This window comes from Limulus polyphemus, unplaced genomic scaffold (assembly GCF_000517525.1).
Source record: "Limulus polyphemus unplaced genomic scaffold, Limulus_polyphemus-2.1.2 Scaffold2105, whole genome shotgun sequence".
Taxonomy (NCBI): Eukaryota; Metazoa; Arthropoda; class Merostomata; order Xiphosura; family Limulidae; genus Limulus; species Limulus polyphemus.
In genome coordinates, this window is record NW_013667715.1 from 159,843 (window position 1) to 179,893 (window position 20,051).

Sequence of the window (20,051 nt, forward strand, 5' to 3'; positions counted from 1 at the left end):
ATTCTTTACCAATAATACGCAAACCACTGGGTATACCATGACGGATCAGTATCTGGTGGTACTTGCGCTGGTCAATTATTTCATCTGTTTTGCAAATATCTCCAGTTGCCTCAACAGAAAAACACCCCAAACCATCACACTATCTTCCCTATGCTTCATGGTTGGTGCTAGGCATTGGGGTAAGTATCTTTGACCTTTCTTCTGCCGGATGTCTAACCTACGCTTTGAACCAAATATTTTAAACTTGGACTCATCTGTCCATAACATCCTTTTCCAATCATCAGCCATCCAATATTTGTACTTTATAGCAAATATTAGTCTCTTGAGAATATTTGGAGATTGAATTCAAGCTTTTTTAACTGCTACACAACAAATATTCTATTCTCATTGAGTTTTATTGATACAGTTGATCTGGATAGTTTTCTGTCATTTGGTACTTGGTAGTTTATCTTATGCTTGAGATAAGTGGTAGTCTTCCTTCAGTCCCAAAGGCTGCATAAAAGGAGATATTTAACATCAGTGTCATTGAGTTTAGGTTTTCTGCCATCTTTTTTTTCCTATTTTCAAATTTACCTGTCTTGGTCTCATGATCTATGGTGTACTTGAGAGTGTTTGGGGAACATTTCAAGGTCTGCAGCAATTTCTTAGAGAGTCCAACCAGCATCATGTAAAGCTTTTATGTGGACTCTCTGCTCTACTAACAATTCCTTATGCCTTTTGGGCTGTTGCATGACAATAAAACTTAATAAATAGTGTTAAACAGTGCCTTTTATCAAGGTTTATTTATGGAGTACTATTAAATTGATTTCTTCTCACATATACCAGTACCATATGTAGCTTTTTTCTATATAGTTAAGACACTGCATGGGGTTCCATGACAGTTATTTCAGATCCTAAGTTTGATCAGTAAGTTCATTCAAGCAGAAACCTTATGACATGCCCTTGGTACAAGTGTATGGGAATTCTAAAGAAGGATAAATATTCTCACCCTGGCTCATTCAATTGTCAACAGGGATCACTGAAGTGTTATTGTAGTGTTGAAATTTACATTCTGTAATGGCATGCTTATTACTACAATTAAGTATTTTTTTCTAGGCCTATACTATGTATTGGATCTTGTCTACTTTTAAGTCTGCACACTCTCGTGCCATAAAAAAAATAAAATAAAAACCAACCTTGCTTGTATATTGTTGCAATGCTTCTTACATATCTTGCATACTGTTTTTACAACTTTTTCTCCAGTGTCATCAATAACAAAATCGTACATATCTTTAGGATCAAGTTCCCAATTATTAAAAGCTTTCTTTGAGATCGTTTTGCCAGTATTTTTTAAGTCATCCATGACGATCAACTGCATGAGTCGATGCATGTGCTAGCATTCCCTAATAACAGGTTACCAAAAATGATGTTTAAATAGCGAGTGTTCTGTTTGGAATAATATGAGTTTGTTATCTTATAGATGAAATAACATGTTTAAGCATTGGATGTTTACATATATTGTTGGCAGTGTTTGGCTGTGAATAATTTGAGTTTGTTGAAACATATATATAAAATACGTTTGAACATCGGACGATTATGTATACTATCTGCAGTATTCGCTTTTGCATATATTTGCTTCCATAGCAAAACTATTTATTAGTTCAATGCTCAAACTCTGTTTTGCATAATGATTTTTCTTGCAACTTTGGCTGCTGAATACCCACTATATTACATATGCACATCTAGATATAAACATTTCTGCTATAGATCAACCATATAAACTTCATGAACAAATTTCTAATTACTTGAATTTTTGGAACATTTTGGGCAAATCCGAACAGATTCTTGAAATTGATATTTTACGCAAATTGATTCACATCAAAATTCTAGCCCTGCTATTGGGTCAAAATAGAGGAAAACCTATTTAGTGTGAGATAATTCAATTTTCTTAGTTGATTTTCCGCAATCATGTTTTTTAGGGAAATCATTGAAATGTGAGAGAAACTGCACAAAAAAAGTTACTTTCCCATGAGGGAAATTAACATTTTTGGAACATTTCACCCACTGATAACAAACATTTAGGTTGTAGGAACATCAGCTGATTTTTATGTAGTAAATAAAGAAGGTGTTATAAAATGAACTGGATATAGCCTGAAGCTTGTCTGTGGGCCTTAAGCCATGCAGCAGTAATGGAATAAAGATATAACTGAGTTATAACCTATTTGTGGAACATGAAATGTGACAATGTCATGAAATAGCTAGTAGTGTACATGTTATCATAAGATATATACCACTAGGGATTATACTTCATTCCCAAATACTTTCCTTTTCTACATTTGTAATGCTATTTTCAAGAAAAAGGCAGTACAGCTAAACCTTTGGCTATTTTTTTACCTTTTCTGAAAGACTGTTTATGTGGTCTACATTGGTTTTATCTGAAAGCTACAGCTAGACGGTTTATGGGAAGTGTTATAATCTCTCCAGTTGGGTTCAGGACAGAGCAAATGTATATTCAAGGTTTAAATAGCATGGTTTCTGGAAACTGAAATATTAAAAAAGGAGGTATACTTGAATATGGTAAATATTTAACCTACTATTTGGATTTCAAAATACAAATTTTTAATATAGATGTTAATCATCAGAATAGTGCATTTTAAGATAAATACATGGTGTCCTTGTGTGAGATGAGGTATACAACATCTCAAGGTAGAAAAACTGTTGCAATTAACATCTAGATGTTCAGCACATTTTCCTACTTTTATGCAAACTTATCAACTACATTTACAGTTTCCGTAAGCTTCAACACATTCACTGCAAGACTGAACACTTAACCTTTTGCAATAAAAACTTCCTTGCACTGCAATGTTGTGGATACATTGACAGGGTATTTTCTTCAAATGATGTACTCATCTGAGCCTGAAATCTTTTTTCTCTAACTTTCACATCTGAACTGAGATTGGTATCTTGTAGTTTGTCTACTTTTGGCTGCCAGTGTGGGTTGTCCATCAGATTGGACATGGTACATGAAAACCTGATGTTTCAACAGCAGTTTCTTATTCTGTAGCTTCAGTAAGATGAGAATTTCAAAAGTTTCAGTATTTTAAAGTATTATAAAGAGGATTTTATATTACTTTGCAAATCTGATCTGAATCAGATATTATCTTGTTCAGTACATGATTAATAATTAATAAGTGCTCACTTCACTGCAAAATATGTATTGCTACAACATTCTTAGAACTGGTCATAGTACATTGCCCACAGCAACAGGATATGTTCAGGTTCATATGGATCAGAATATTTCTGATAACAGTGGTGTTGGGAAATGAGGCCACTAAAAAATGAGGAGGTTTAGGGACATAGGAATATGTGACAAGGCAAAACCAGTGGCCACTAAAGTTATACAGGAAAAAGTTGAAAAGAAGTTTGGCTTTGACAGAGAAGAGATGCTACTTGGCGAAGTGAATAATGACCTTATCAGTATGCTGATGCAGTACTGGGATGCAATGTCTTAGATGTGATTGGAATCAACATTTTCTGAGATGGGTATCTAATGAAGACCAGTGTTCTGGTAGGCATGTCTTATATGTCATGAAATTTTCAGAACCATATTCTTACGGAATTAACTTTAATCTGATTGCTAGTTTATTTGTATATCTTTTGTGATACATACGTATACTTTGGGGTTATCCTTGCTTCTGAGTTTCAGCATGTGGATGAAATTATCAATATCACCTGATCCACAATGTAAAACAAGCTTTATTTTTCTAAATATTCAACTACATTTAACAATTTCCTAACTTTTCCTTCATGTTGCAAGGATAAAGATTTCCATGGGTTTTAATGAAAATGATTTAATCTTTCCAGGCTAGTCTTTAGAGATGAGTACTGGATCTTTGCAATGTTAATTAAAGTTATTGTTTTAGAAGTATAAATATATGTATATATGGTTGTAGCCTACTATTTGATATAAAAGACAAATGGAATGATAGCTCACAGTTATTAAGAACTTGCATGTTATATAGATCAAACATAGTTTTATTTCATATTCAGAAAAGTCACATTTTTCAATATGGACATTATAAACAAGGAACAAGCCATGATTGTGTATATTTTTTCCTATAGATAAATATGCATCTCAGTTTGGAAGTGGCAACCAGTATGCATATTTCCATGAAGAGGACGAAAATACTTTTCAGTTAGTGGATACAGCAAAAGTGTATAAACCTCTCCATCAGCGAGGCAGGTTTAGGATAAATCAGGTACAATATATTTTGTCCACAAAATTTTAAACAATGGTAAGGAGTACATAAGTTTGTAAAATGAAAACCTTTGAAGTATGTTAATATATAAAAAACAGTTTCATGAATTTACAAAGCATTGCTATAAAAAGTATTACTAATGTGTATTGATTAATTTTATACTAGTGTGAAGCAAATATTTTGCTTTAAAAGGGAGTAACAGAAAACTGTCAAATGATGTTGAGGAAAGTTTCAGCTTTTAATATATAGTTACCCCACTTATCTGTGATAAAAAAAATCTTTGCCTTCAGTATACGCCCTCACCCATCACTAAATTATGTTTGAGTGTATATATATAATGTTTCCAAAACATACCTACCTCCTCTACCACTACAGCTATTACTTGACTGCCAGGGTTTCTACCTTTGCCTATCTAAGCATTAGTCTGATTTTTTTTCTTGCTTGCTCCAGTTTTGTATACCCCAATTAATTTCCCTAGATATTCTGGAGAGAATTTAGAATTGCTTTTTCCTGTCCCTTCTTTTCTTCTGTTGGCTTCTGAAATAACCAACCAACCAGGACTGGTTCTTGAACAATATAATTTTAAAAAAGGATAAACTGCCTCTGATTTGTTTTATTCAGTTGGTTCATCGAATGTGTGATATTTTGGGTCTTTCCCTGGTTGCTTATAAGCCTACTCTTTTCTTGATGGCTGAAAGGTTTGGGAGCGATTATTTAGTTTTCTCTCCATCCACAGATGTTGTGTCTTGCAGGGAGGTTTCTGCTCAGTTACGTAAAGGGACAGCTATGCCTTATCTGCCACGGTTGTTGGAAATATATGATTTAAACTACCACTGCTAGGTGGAAGCATATTCTGACTCTCAAATAATACATTTGTTCCTCGAAATTAGGGGTTCTAAGGCAGAGCTTGTAGTTAACCTGAATAGATCAATGTTCCCTAGTAGTACAGGGGTTAGCCTGCAGATTTACAACTCTAAAATCCAACGTGTTGTTTTCCTAACAATAAATGTTGTTGGAAGACTCTCAAGATCACCAACTTTATTGATGACAAGCTGGAACTACAGGTTCTTGAATCAGGATTAGTCTTCTGTTTACATCTTCACTGCCATTATCGACTCAGCTTATCAGAGTTTGGTTGGTCTGTGAATAGAGAGAGAGTTGTGCTAGTTCTTCCGGGGTTTTATTTCCATCTGTTGTTGGCCTAAGAAGACAGGAGGTTGATGTCCAGTCATCAATCTTCCTTATCTGTATCAATGTCTAGATTCCCCAAGGTTCACAGATGAATCATTCCTCAATCTGAGTTGGCTTTTTTTTAAACTAAGATTGTGTAATTCTAAGTTTGTTGGAGTTGGCTCATACCTGCACACTGCCATAGTGGTGGCATCCCACCACTATCAGTTTTTTGTGCACAAGGGTCAGGTCTTGCAGTTCAGGATTTTTACCTTCAGACTAGCATCAGCACTACATGGGTTCTGCTGAATTATACAAGCTTTTTCTCATCACTTCTATTCTCTAACCCCATGCACACATCATTCCATGGTTACTGCTGGCACCATCTCATCAATTGTCAGAATGTCATACCTGGATTCTTCTTTCAGAAACAACCAAGACAGGCTTCATTCTCAGAGCTGAGACATCTGTTCTTGCTCAAACTCATTATGTCATCAGTGTGGGTATTTTTTGTCATCACGTATATTGGTCGGGCTCAGCTAACTCCCATCTGGCTCCATTCTATGGCACAGGAAGCCCAACTCTTATTCACCTCTCATTCTTCCACTACATGGATGGTTCTTTCTCTTTTGGGAATGTGGATATTACTTGAATCCCTTATGCCTTTGGGATGAGTGCACTAGAGATCCTTTCAATGGTCTTTATGCAAACAAGGGATCATATACATCGATTCACTGGATTCTCCAGTTTCCTTATTTAGGATCATTCTTAGATCTCAAGATGCTACTACGGTATGGATTCCTCTGCTGCCACCTCATCCAGTAATCTATCTCTTCACAAACTGTCTCGCTTTAGGTATGTGGTGCATATCCCAAATGTCAAGAATTCTATGGTCTGTGCATGGACAACAAGTCTTTCCTATATAATTGTTTAATCCTTCTTGCTCTTTAAAAGGCAATGCCTCATGGTCTAGGCTTATTATGGGGAAATCATCAGGCTTCACTCCAACAGTTCCACGGTGGGGTCTTGCATTTCCTGTCAAGGGGGCACTTGGTCCAGGGCTCTTTGTTTTCAAACTTTGGATTTATCTCCTTTCTCAGAACCACTCCTATCATATCATCCTACTAGCTTGCCAGGTTTCATGGGTGATGACTGCAGTAACAATTGAATTATCATGACCAAACAGATTCTCCCAACAGAATAGATGCTGCATCGCAAGGTTCTTTTGGATTGGCTCTCATTTTGAAACACTGATGATTGGTGGGTTGGCCACTCATTAGAACAACCAACTACTGGCAATTTAGTCTCCAGTACCTCACCTTTGGATTATGGAAATGGATGCATAGCCAATTCCTAGCCACTGGAGAGGTGGACTATGCAGAAACCTAACCAGTTGGGCATTGTATAGCTCCAAAGGAGTATCAATACAGTGAGAAGTGGGGCGATGGTGACACTGTTAGTATATTGCAGGTCACCTCTCATACACATCATTCATGTCATTTGTGCCCTTCTCCTGCACCCATGTTCACACTCCTACCATCCCTGCAACACAGGTGGCTTCCTCTTCCCTCTTTCATTTACAGGTGAATAGTATACCCTTGATGAGGTAAGATGTGGTCTCATACTGATGTGTCCCCATGGAGCCCCTGCCATAGGATGTCACACTCTTTGGACTTCCTTTGGGCACTTTCTGGAAGATGCTCATCTGGATACAATTTGCATCAGCCCTTCCACAAGCTCAATGTGGGATTCCAGCTAAACTGTATGTGTAGGTGTGGTATTGACTCAGAAGTTAATGTTTTCCTTACCTGAAAATGTATTTCTGATAGATACTCACCTCCATACAAATTCCCACCCAACTTCTTCACTTCCAGTGCACCTTTTTTTTTTCCTTGTATCATCAAAGAATAAAGTTTCATGAGTGCAAGTGTATAGGGGAAGCTATTGCACATGGAGGTGTGTCATCCTCCTATTGATGGAGGGCTTTTGTTGTATGATGATATCACCATGGAGTAGTGTAATTCATGTGAAATTTGGGGGGAATTGCCTTAAGGCTAATGGCATGCAAATCTCTGGCGGTTGCACAAGTAAGGTAGCTAAACTGTGTATGGAGCTGAGTATCTATTGGAAATACATTTTTTGGTAAGGAAAATATTAACTTTCACCAAATACTGGTTATTGTTAAAGAAAGGAGTTAAATGTGTTTTTATGACTGTGTTGGGATTTCTTGTGAGATTTACTGAGTGTGATATCATACAATGTATTTAAAAATTGACTAAAACTATACTGTTGGTTTTGCAGCAACGCAACTTGAGAAATAGAGAGAGACAGAAGCAGGCCCAGCTTCAGCAACAGCAGTTGCAAGTTTTGTCCAAAGCTGCCAAAGGACGAGAAAGGTAAAAGTGTAATTTTTTGTAAGCTACTTCATTCATCTTTCTGATTATAAGTAAACTAATGTTACAAAATAAAGTTTTTAGAAAATTAGATCACTGAGGATTATATTAAATTTATTAACAAAGATTATTTAAATCAGTAGATTATGTTGTTTCGAAGATGAAAAATTATAATTGTAGGATTTCACTGTATATAATAATGTATTAACTGCCATGAAGTATATGTGATTACAACTTCAACTAATCAAAAACTTCAAAATTTCAATGACTGATTAAAAATTTTTAAGACTATAAAACTACAACAATGTGAAGGAAAGGTGCACAGTGAAGTGTGCTAAAAGTATTGTTGAACAGGTAAGAGTCATTTGTCATAAAAGTAAATGTTAAACAATAAAAATAAATCTTACATGAAGTAAAAACTAAAATCAATTTTGTAATGTGATGTTTATAGATCCTTGAAAAGGATGTAAGCCAAAACATTGGGTAGAATAAAGAAATATTTATATGAAGTTGTTTGTTATCTTCATTGCAAATGGTTTTTATCATTCAGTCAGCACTGAAAACTTCAAAAAATAGGTTTTTAAAAATTTTTAGTTTACTATGTCATAGCTTATGTTTGGTAATTAGTAGACTAAAAACAGATCATTAACAGGGATAGACTTCAACAACAAAGAAAAATTCAGAAACAAATGAAACAGAAATATGATCATAAAGGACAAATAACTGTGAAGAACCGTGATGCATCTGTAATTGTTCGTCCAGATTGGCAAGTGATAGAAGAAATGGACTTCCCACGTTTGGGAAAACTCTCATTGCCTAGTATTGTAGAAGGCAAGGATATGTAAGTAAATTGAACGTAAATGAGAAATTAGATTTTCATCAGTTGAGTTAATTCTGTAGATTTATTTCAATCACTGATTTTTTTTTCTGACTGGGTTTTCAATGTTTTCTTTATGATATTTCTATATTTCATAACTATTTGTTAATAGATAATTGAAGCGTAAACCCATTTTTGTGGGTCTGGTTTTAAATGGCAAAAGCCAAATGACCTCACTGTAACATAATCTATCAGTAAAAAGTTTACAAATGTTGCCTTGTTATTCATAATGTCATTGATCTTATCAGAGTTTGTATACTGTAACTTTTAATATATCTTGTGTATTTTCACAAAATTGGGCAAGCTTTCAGTAACCATTATGTCTTTTATAGGCACAAAATCAGATTTCTTAATTATGTATTTTTACTAAAATTTTATCCTTTAACATGTGCAGACTACTTGGAGTGAAAATTGATTTTCATCTTAAGATTAAGTGTAATTTTTTTCATCTGAAAATTGTCAAATTTCATCTGTGTAATCTTTAAAATCTCCTAAATAAGTATTAATCATTTATTTTCAGTAAAACTTTATATTTTATCTGTGATTTTCTCTATCCTAACTCTAAACATATTCATTTGTTTTGACCAACTTTGTAACTGCCATAAAAAAAAAAGATGAAGTAAATCTAAATTACCCTTTTTTCTTTTTAGAATGACTACAACTTGTAACAGGAAACTATATTTGTTTATCCTAAATAGCTCGGCTCAGCATGGCCAGGTGGTTAGGGTGGTCGACTCGCAATCAAGTTTGAATCCCCCTTACATCAAACATTCTGGCCCTTACAGCTATGGGGGACATTATAATGTGACGGTCAATCCCACTATTCATTGATAAAAGAGTGGCCCAAGAGTTGGCAGTGGGTGGTGATGACTAGTTGCCTTTCCTCTAGTCTTACACTGCTAAATTAGGGATGGCAAGTGCAGATAGCCCTTGTGGCTTTGTGCAAAATCCATAACAAACAAACCTAAATAGCTTAACGGTACATGTCTGTTTATAATTTCTTTTATTGCCTTTGAAACATGTATAACTAATAATCCTGCCACACAAGGTTGTAAATCATTCAGCAAATGTGTAGCCGTATTGAATGACAACACACCAGCTGCTCTTGAGCATACCTTTTGAATAATTTTTATTATTATTTTTCATTATCTTGTCTGATCTAATAAGATTCTAATTTTTACATTTTAGTTATTTTTATAATAATAAATAAGGAATATACATAAAAAACAAGAAATATGTCACTTGAGACTTGTTGTTTTTGTGTTGTTGATTTATGATGACATTTTAGCCAACTTTTTTATGCTTATGGTACTAGTATACTAAATAACATTCATTTACTTAAATAATGCTCCTAAGAACACAAAATAATAATGTGCACAAAGCAAACATTGGCTTACAACTATTATAATATATCCAGCTTTCTAACTATGGCATAAAAGCCTTTACTTCTTACCTTAACGCTATCACCCCGGGTATTCTTTACTGCTCATGACACAAGGTTTTAGTGTCTTACATTCAAAATTTTATTATACAACTTTTTCTTTATGTTATACCAATTAGAATAGCATAATGTCTTCTGAACATGAAAGCATCAATTTCACTCCTAGTACAAGCTTTGTTCCCATGAGAAAGTTAACGATTAGCTTGGATGAATTTGTAATGGCTCTTGTAGCATAGTTCGAGGAGTGATGGATAAAATAGGGATGATGACATGCTAAGACAAAATGTGTCACGTGTGTTGCACTAGTGGAATTTCAGGATTTTTTTATATATTTTCTTGCAGAATTAAGAACTTAAAACTTGTGTACTATTAAAATATGGATTATTAGCTAAGATATTATGCTATTGTAATTGGTATAACATAAACAAAAAGTAGTTTAATAAAATTTTGAATGTAAGACACTAAAACCCTGTGTCATGCATGGTAAAGGGTACCTGGGCCGATAGGGTTAAACTGTAAAACATAAAATTTGTTTTAATGATTTCAGTAATTTTGCTGTCTAGAGCCAGTCATGAGTCCTTTAATATAATTGTTTTCATTGCCAGACTTGTTTATGTTTGTATAGTTAGTCCAGCCAGGATTTAGCTATATGTTGGGTTGGCTGGCATAGCCTTAGTCATTTTATCATTAAATACAGAAACATAATGGTTCAGTCAAAAAGTACAAAAAAAATAAGAGCATTGCAAATAATTAAAAACAACAACAAACAAACAAGAAAACTAATATTAAGAGAATATTTTGAATGAAATATTTTTAATACTTCTAATCGAGTGTTGTTGTTGATATTTAGATGGAAATTAGAAATGCTTAGTTAAGTGAACAATATTTTCTGCTACATGTTGTAGCATTGCCAAAGAGCTTGAGCCATGAAGTGAAATGTGAGGTATGTATTCTATCACAGCTCACCATTAATTATCTAATATTATAAATGAACACCCTGATGCAAATCATATAGCCAAGTTATTCCACTAATTGTTCTTAGTAGAGCTGGTCAATTCACTTGATTAATCTATATAATTGATTACCTGTAAGCATTGGTAACATTGATTATTGTCACGTAAAATAATCAGGTAATCAAAATTATGATTAAAGAGATTAATGTAACAAGAATAATTGACTTATTGAAGTGTTTTAGATTACCACAGTTCATGATTATTCCAACAATCCAAGTAATCAAAATATTAGTTAGTACTACATCCATTGGTGGGACTGTGGGAAATGCATGCATGCATTCTTCTTGTATACAACTTGTGTATCTGAGGGTGTGGCTGTTGGTTACATAACTAGGCAAAGTGATGTCTGTTGTTTGAGTTTATCTTGCATGGCTAAATAATAGTGTAACTTACAACAAACTACAAATAACCAGTAATTTAGTGTAAGATTGTTATAATAAAAAAAAAGTTCTGGCAAGTTAATATTCATTATTACTTATTTGCTAAAACATTTTGATTACGTAATACTTTGCTCATTTAACTTTGTCAAACATTACTAGACATGAACTACTAACAGTCTAACAATATGTAACACTGTCAAGTTGTTAAACTATTTACATGAACAGGACTCCTGTTTAATTTACAGTTTGCTCTAGCTAGATAGGAGCCATTAAGATGCCAAAACAAAAGTCTTGCATAATTAGGTACTGCTTAAACTCTGTCTGTTATAGCTTTGTTTATTTATTTCTCTGCATGCACATGTATTTTTACAGTTACCTGAAGCCTTTACTGTAAAATGTAAACATTAATCATTTTAATGTGTTATTTAAGATCTTTTTTTGCAATATCAACAACTATTTACTCAAAGGCTTATGACATTTTTCTTGTTTATAAATTTGTTAATTATTTTTGTTATTCACATTGATTATGGAATCAGAAAAAAACATAAATGTTGGTAATTAAAGATTTTTTTATCTTATTGTGATTTTAATATTTTTTATAAATACTTCAGTTTCCACCTTATGAATGCAAGAAAGGTCATCCAGTGTCATCACATTTCTTGCCAAATAGAAAATGTTATACTGTCTTTGTTTTCTAGGATCAGTGTGAATTAGTTTTCACTGAATTATATGTTGTTTATTACACACTTTGGCAAGAATCTTTAGTAGTTTTATCACATGAAATCTAAGGATAATTGTTTTTAGCAGAGAATTAGTTTTAGTACAGTAGTCTTGTGAAAATTTGTAGGAAGAAACCCTTGGAAAGGTATTGTTTTTCCAGCTGGATGCAGGTTTCATACTATATTGCATATATGATATATTTACATGTATAACAGTTAGAGCTGTGAAATTAATGGAAATCGCAAGTTGATTGATCAACAGGTTCATTAATTGATTAGTACATGAACGTCGTCTTCATGATTTATTGGGAGTGTAGTTTATTTGTGCAGAATTTTTTTTTATCACACAAACTTTGCAAATGAATTACTAGTGTCAGCTAAACATCACTACTATGCAGTCACCATTGTTTCCTTTTGAAATATATATATAGTAATCCCACATTAATCTTCTCTGAATAAAATGATGGAGACATTTAACATTTACTATGACCATTCACCAATAAGGTTAAGATTGTTTTTATTAAAAAAAGTTGTGTTTATGTTTTTTGAATAACATAAACATAAAAATATTATTCAGTAAAGATTTCAGTCATCAGAATATTGTGCACTTATCTACCATGCTTGGTATGTCATCAAATAGTAAACTTAACTAACCTTATGTGATAAACATAGTAAATAAAATAGCTTATGTTTGCAAACATTAAAACTCAATAAAACCTAGAATATCTATTGAAAAATAAAAACACAATAATTTTAAACAAAGAACCAGTAATCAACAAGATGCCTTTATTAAATCTTAATAAATGTCCATTCTTATGACTTCTTTGTTTCGTATTGTGTATATATCTTCCTGTGTCTACTTGTACTTAATGGTCATAAAACCTTCTCCAAACATTGTACATTTTCCACTGTATTAAACTTATAATGATTTATAAGCTTGCCTTATTTCAAGTTGTATGACCTCTTCCCATTAAAGAAAATTTGATGTGCTCAGATGTGGTTTCCTCTGCTCTGGCCCTTACTGGAGTGACATTCTCTGCAATTACCTCTGTTCCAGTCTCTCCTCCAACAACTGCAATCAAACGTGGTTCATTCCGACATCACCAAACTCTATCTCCATACATGGCTTTTGTTCGGTCTCTTGCCTCAGCTCAGGGACTCTGCCCTTGCATTGTGTCTTTCTTTTTCCATTCCATTCGACTTTCTTCCTTGTCTGTGTATCAGAGGCAAGTTATAGGGCTGCCTTGTTTAACACTTTCTGATTCTCTTCTTTATGGAAAGCTTTCTCCTCCTCTGTTATTTCCCTCATTTTCCATTCATTTTGTCCCACCTCCATGGCCCTTTGTCTTGCCATATTGGATCTCAGTTTTGTCCTTCATGCCCTGTCCAGTTCTCCATTTGAACCCATGGCTACCTGTTCTTTGTACCATCTTTCCCTTACATCTTCTTCCTCCTCCTTGCTTGCAGTCACTGTCATTCTGATATTTATGCCATGGACGTTTCCTGCATCCTTTCTCTTTCCTCTTATGTTATTCTCTATTCTGATTGGGCCTTCCTTCCCTAGACATCTGCTGCTCAGGCAGGTGGTTTGGCCTTCTCTCCTATTTTCTTACCTTCCATTTCCCACCTGTACACCTGTTTGGTTTCGGATAGACTTCTTTGTCTGGTTTGTTCCCTGAGATGTTATATGGCTCTTACTGTCTCCTTTCATGTTATTGTTTCCATCTATTTGATCCAATGATTCTCTCTGTCTCCTATTGCACTCACTGTTTGGGCTTGTCAACTCATTCAACTGGCATATTCTGACTTGTCTATGGAAGGTTGCCATCTGTACAATGTTTCTTTGCACCCAATTCATCATCTAACTTTATCTTTAGCTGCTTGTCTTCACCATCTTTTGGAGGAGATTGTTCACATTATCTGCATGACCTGGCCGTGTTTCCTCAGGCAGGTATCGTCTTCCTCCTGTGGCAGTTGTACATGTCTGTTTGTCTTTGCCTGGGGTAAGTGGCAGGTGTTGTTGCCTGGTCAGATATGCTTCCATATTATATTTGTACTAGATATGAATAATTCTATAATGCTCACTATTGAGATGGGGTGTTTCTGTAAGATCACTGGTAGCTTGTCCAGCAGTATGTGTATTTATATTATTATTTTTTTTTTTACAAAAAGTTACTAGTTTCATTTATAAAGGACTGTCTCTGCTGACTTGTGATTCTTACAGTTGGGGTCTATCTGGTTTTAAAAATAGGGAATTGCAGACACTCACTGTATTGTCTCCATTGTGTCGTTCCTCAGGACACACTAACACGTATTACTCCCCCTCTCCAAGTGGAGCATGGGAGTCCTTGCCACTTCCGGTTTCCAGTCACTGGAGTGGTGGACTGTGGACATTTCCTCCTGAATGGGATTTTAAAAACAGAATAGAGCCTTCTAGTCCATGTGTATCCACTCAGCGAGAAGAGGACTATAGTTGGTTATAGTCAACACAATATCAAACAACGAATTATACAATAATATTCAGTATCCAAGGCACTTCCTCCAGATGTTCTTGCCCAGGCAGACTGCACTTGTTGATATCTATATCTTATGCAAGGCACTTTCACTGAATGTTTTTGCCCAGGTTGACCACACTTAGCATGATCCAATGTACCCCAAGGCACTTCCCCTGATTGTTTTTTGCCTGGACGGACCACACTTGACCTATTCAAATACATTTCATGGTCCTTAAGGTCTAGCCACTTATTGTTATTTTATTTATCTTTCTAGATCTTTTACCATCACTATGTTCATACTATGTCCTATTTCTTACGATGGCTTGTTATGACGTGGATGTGGACAGAGGGCCAGTTATGATGACCCTCATGATCACACTCATAACAGTAATTTATATCTTTCATAATCCTACGTATCTAAGATGCTTCCCCTGGATGTTTTTGCCCAGGCAGACTGCATTTGTTGATTACTATATCTTATACAAGGTGTTTCAGCTGGATGTTTTTGCCCAGGCAGACTGCATTTGTTGATTACTATATCTTATACAAGGTGTTTCAACTGGATGTTTTGCCCGGATGAACTGCACTTTGTGTAATCTGATGTAACCCACAACACTTCCCTTGGTACATACATATCTTATACAAGGTGTTTCAGCTGGATGTTTTGCCCTGATGGACTGCACTTGGTGTAATCTGATGTAACCCACATACTTCCCTTGATACATACATATCTTATACAAGGTGTTTCAGCTGGATGTTTTGCCTGGATGGACTGCACTTGGTGTAACCTGATGTAACCCACAATACTTCCCTTGGTACATACATATCCTATACAAGATGTTTCAGCTGGATGTTTTGCCCGGATGGACTGCACTTTGTGTAATCTGATGTAACCCACAATACTTCCCTTGGTACATACATATCCTATACAAGATGTTTCAGCTGGATGTTTTGCCCGGATGGACTGCACTTGGTGTAATCTGATGTGACCCACAACACTTCCTTTGGTACATACATATCTTACACAAGGTGTTTCAGCTGGATGTTTTGCTCAGATGGACTGCACTTGGTGTAATCTGATGTGACCCACAACACTTCCTTTGGTACATACATATCAGAGAAAGTGGTTTCATACACACGAGCCTTTCCATGTTAGTCAACACCATACTGATGTCCTAGTTATTCATCACTTACTACACTGATTCAGTGCTGTACGTATCTTTATTGACTTCATTGGTGCCTGTCAATTCAGTTCTGCCCAATTGTATTACTGTATTGATTGCTGGGTGAAGAGTGTACTGATACAAAAGTAGTGCTGTGCTCCACTGATGTGTTTTTTTTTCATATTGTAGCACACTTGTTCTTTCAGTGAGGTCTCTTTCCACTTGTTTTGAGATTGATTTGCTTTCACTGGCCCCTCCATCTTGACTGTGTGGGATTATAGCTTTGGGTGAATGGAGGTAGTACCATTTAGGAAGTTAACATTTTCTTACTCTGAAAATGTATTTCTGATAGGTACTTGCCTCCTTTCGCCCACTTCCCACATTTTTTTCCCACTGAGATGCTAGTGTTTATGGTTTGTGCTTGCCAATTCTCAAAAGTGAGGATTGTTCTAGAATAGTAGATAGAGCTAACTGTGTCAGTATAGAGGGTGCAGTATGATTGGTGGAGAATAGTCACATAATCAGCACATGTTCTGAAATGGTGCAAAACTGATGAGGTATAAAGACTGGTGTTCTGTAGCAAAATGTTTTAGCAATGCTTAGAGGGCAGACCAGAACTGAGATAGCTTTGGGCAAGAAGAGGTAAGTAGTGATCGGAAAAACATTTTCAGAGTAAGGAAATGTTAACTTTCATCAGTAACTAATCAAACCATACCACAAGAAGATTTCAACCAAGGTCCAAGCTTGTACAGAAACTAGGGGAAATGGATAATATATTCTCAAGGGATGATAGGTGAAAATAAAGGATTTCTTTGGGATGGACAGAAAAATTCTAAAAAAAATTGACAAGTGGATTGTTTTATTTATAGGCAAAACTGTCTGTAGTTCAGTGGAATTGAAAATGTGAATTTTTTTTCTTCGTGAATTACAGTAAAATGTCAAAAAAGTGACAAAATATTTTTGAATTAAAATTATTGAATTATATTTAGAATTAATATATAAAATTGACTTTATAATTTATGTCTCAACAATTTTAACTATTGGTAAAAAATATGAAATGCCCAAGGAAACCTTGTTTTAAGGCACAACCATTTAGAATTAAGTTTTTTTTTTCCAGTCCTAAACTTTGCACATGAAAATCAGCCATACACAAGGCAACTGCATTGCTTAAAATTTAGAAACTATAAAATATTCACTTACCAGTAACCTTTTGCACCAATCCTGTAAAGTGTGTGCACTTTTCCAGACTTGTTATTCTGGACAATTCAGTATTGATTTACATGTTTCTAAGCATGTTTTTGACAATTTTGAGGTCTTAACTGTTGTGTCTGATGTTACAAACATAACACATACACAAAATAACAGTGTAAAAGAAAAGAAAATGTATAGTTTATTTAAAATTACAGAAAATAAGAAATATAACACAGTATTGAATAGAAAGTACAAACATAAATATCAATGCTTAAATCCTCAAACAACAAAATAACAATTTAACATCAGTCTCTTAAAAGTTTTAATCACTAGTTTCTAGTTTTCACAAAAAGTTAACAATTAACAATGAATATTTCAGCTAAGGAAGGTTAACATGATAACATTCTCCGAGTCTAATGAGGCTTGACGGACATTCAAAATATAACCTGTACCACTAAATAACCTTTCTGAAGAAGTGCTGGTTGCTAGAATTGCAAGATACTTAACTGCAAATGTGGGTCACCTTGTAGATATAGTGAGTGGTCATGTATATATTCATCACTTGTTTTTCAGCAATCATTTCAGGAGGTCTGTTTTTGTATACATTTTATTGTAAATAGATGTCACAAGCTTTAAACTATAAGCTTTCTTTTCCTTCATGAAGTTTTTGCAAATTTTGTTTTGTGGTTGTGCAAAAATGGGTTCTGTTTTTGCATGTTTTGCAATTTCTGCATTACACAAAAAATGTTTTGTCTAAATATGAGATTAATATAATTGTTTTCTGATCCTAACCAGATTGCTCATGCTAGTGTATCTTAGATTTATTATAATATTATCAGAACTAAAGTATGTATAAAATTTGCAATTTGTGTTTGAAATTATTTTGTAGATATTTTCCAGTGACAGATGTAAACATTTATTTCATGCACAGACTAAAAGGTGATATAGTTTTATACAATAAAACTTACATTATTAGAACAGTATCACTAGTTTTATCAATAAAATATTTGACATTTTATTTTTACCAGGTGTATCTCTTTCTTATAGTTCACTAATTATTAGTGGATCTTTTTTTCATATGAATCTTGAAAAGCACTCCTTCTGGAAAACTAAAGTTTTATGATAAATATTTTCTTATAGTTATACATGTGGAGCTGTAGAGTTTTATGTGAAGAGCAATGATCGTATTACTTGTAGAAGTGAGAAAAGGCTTCAGAGGATTAATCGCATTTTTCACAAAGTGACTACAACTGATGATCCCATTATTCGACAGGTGTTGTCTTTAAACTTTTCTTCAGAAATTGTATAAGTAATAAATTTTTAAGATATGTAACTGTTTTGAATAATTTTTGATAAGCAAGTATACAGAATGAATGAAAATGAATGTGAACCTCTTCATTTGTGTGTGTATATATATATATAATTTAAGGTTAATATATAAAGAAAAACATCCTAATTTAACTGCATGTTCTTGTTTTGGAATATTTGTTTTATAATGTGAATATAACTCACATGGATAAAGAAATTAAGAGACTACATAATTTCCATCTTAAACATTTGCCATTTATATTTTGTTGTCTTCTTGAAATTGTTTTTCTTCAATCTGTTTTGTTTTTTCTCCTGAAAACCATGTTGTAATGTTTCAGCTAATCACCCATATCCAATCATTAATGTGCTCTTTATTTCCCAAGTTCTTGAAAAATAGTATTTTCAACTACAAGCTATATACCTTCATACAATTATCCAACAGTGTTTATTTCTAATCAACAAAGTTTCATTTCTTGTATCATATGAATCTAATAGGTTTCAGGTATTTATTACTACTTAAATAACTTCGTGACCATTCAGGTTCTCATATAGTTTCAGTAATATAATTATTTTCATGATATGAACTTTAGAATTATTTTCATTCTTGTCTTGTATTTTTGATGTGTGTTGGTAAAATGACAACAGTTTGATAAAGCTTTTATCAAACTAAAAAAAATTAAGTTCTTTTACTTCATTTCAGCTTACAAAAACAGAAGGAAATGTTTTTGCAACTGATGCTATTATTGCAACACTGATGTGTGCTACACGTTCTGTGTATTCTTGGGATATAGTTGTTCAGGTAAGTTAGGTGTCTGTAACAAACCAGATGCTCTCTACAAATATCATACAGGTATTCTGGTTATTAACTGTGTTAAAATTTGCATTATATATAACTGTTTCACTTGGTATATTAATGTAAGACCATTTTACACCACTAGATTCACATGTACTTATCTAAAGGGGATGAAGCAAATCTGTTTTTTCATATTGTAGTATTTCAACGTAGTAGTTGTACAGATATGTTTGTGCTTCTCGTAATGTATATATTATTATTATATATTTAATATACATTACTGAAACCATGCCCCTTATGAGAGCTAAGTTTTAAGGAGCCTTTTTGATCAGATTTATTATACATCTAAATTGGGTTTATTTTTCATGATTTTTGTGTTTTACTCAACCAGCTAAAAGACATTTGATATTATGCTATTTATTTACAGCATACATTAATTTTAGATACTAGCTTTGCTATCTTCTACATTATGTTTAATCATAACTTTCTCTCCTTTTTTACCTTTGATAGCTTTGTTCTCATGTAATTTGAAGAAATGTTTTCAGTTATAATCTTTATATTTTCAGAGAGTAGGAAACAAACTTTTCTTTGATAAAAGAGATGACTCTGAATTTGGTAAGTTATGTATATGATAAAACACCATACATATATTTGTTTCAAATATCACATGATCCTTAAACATAAGTAATTTGTCATTTTTTAAAACCTTGATGAATATTGTGAAGAAAGGAATAATAGTTGTGTAATAGATAAAAACAATTTGATCTTTTTTTTATATGAAGAACTGTACCATACATTAAAATGACTGAATGTAAAAACATAAACTTTTAGTTTTAATTTTAGCTTTGATATATATATATATATATATAT

General features: G+C 33.7%; 1 protein-coding gene across 1 annotated transcript in view; it reads left to right on the forward strand.

Annotated features, from left to right (window-relative positions):
- Positions 1–20,051, forward strand: part of LOC106465971 (eukaryotic translation initiation factor 3 subunit D-like) — a 71,252-nt gene that overhangs the window by 35,670 nt on the left and 15,531 nt on the right. The window contains exons 3-8 of the mRNA XM_022393934.1: positions 4,102–4,238; positions 7,710–7,804; positions 8,454–8,642; positions 18,221–18,353; positions 19,089–19,187; positions 19,748–19,796. Of these exons, the coding sequence (XP_022249642.1) occupies positions 4,102–4,238; positions 7,710–7,804; positions 8,454–8,642; positions 18,221–18,353; positions 19,089–19,187; positions 19,748–19,796 (702 nt within the window). The remainder of the gene's footprint in view (positions 1–4,101; positions 4,239–7,709; positions 7,805–8,453; positions 8,643–18,220; positions 18,354–19,088; positions 19,188–19,747; positions 19,797–20,051) is intronic.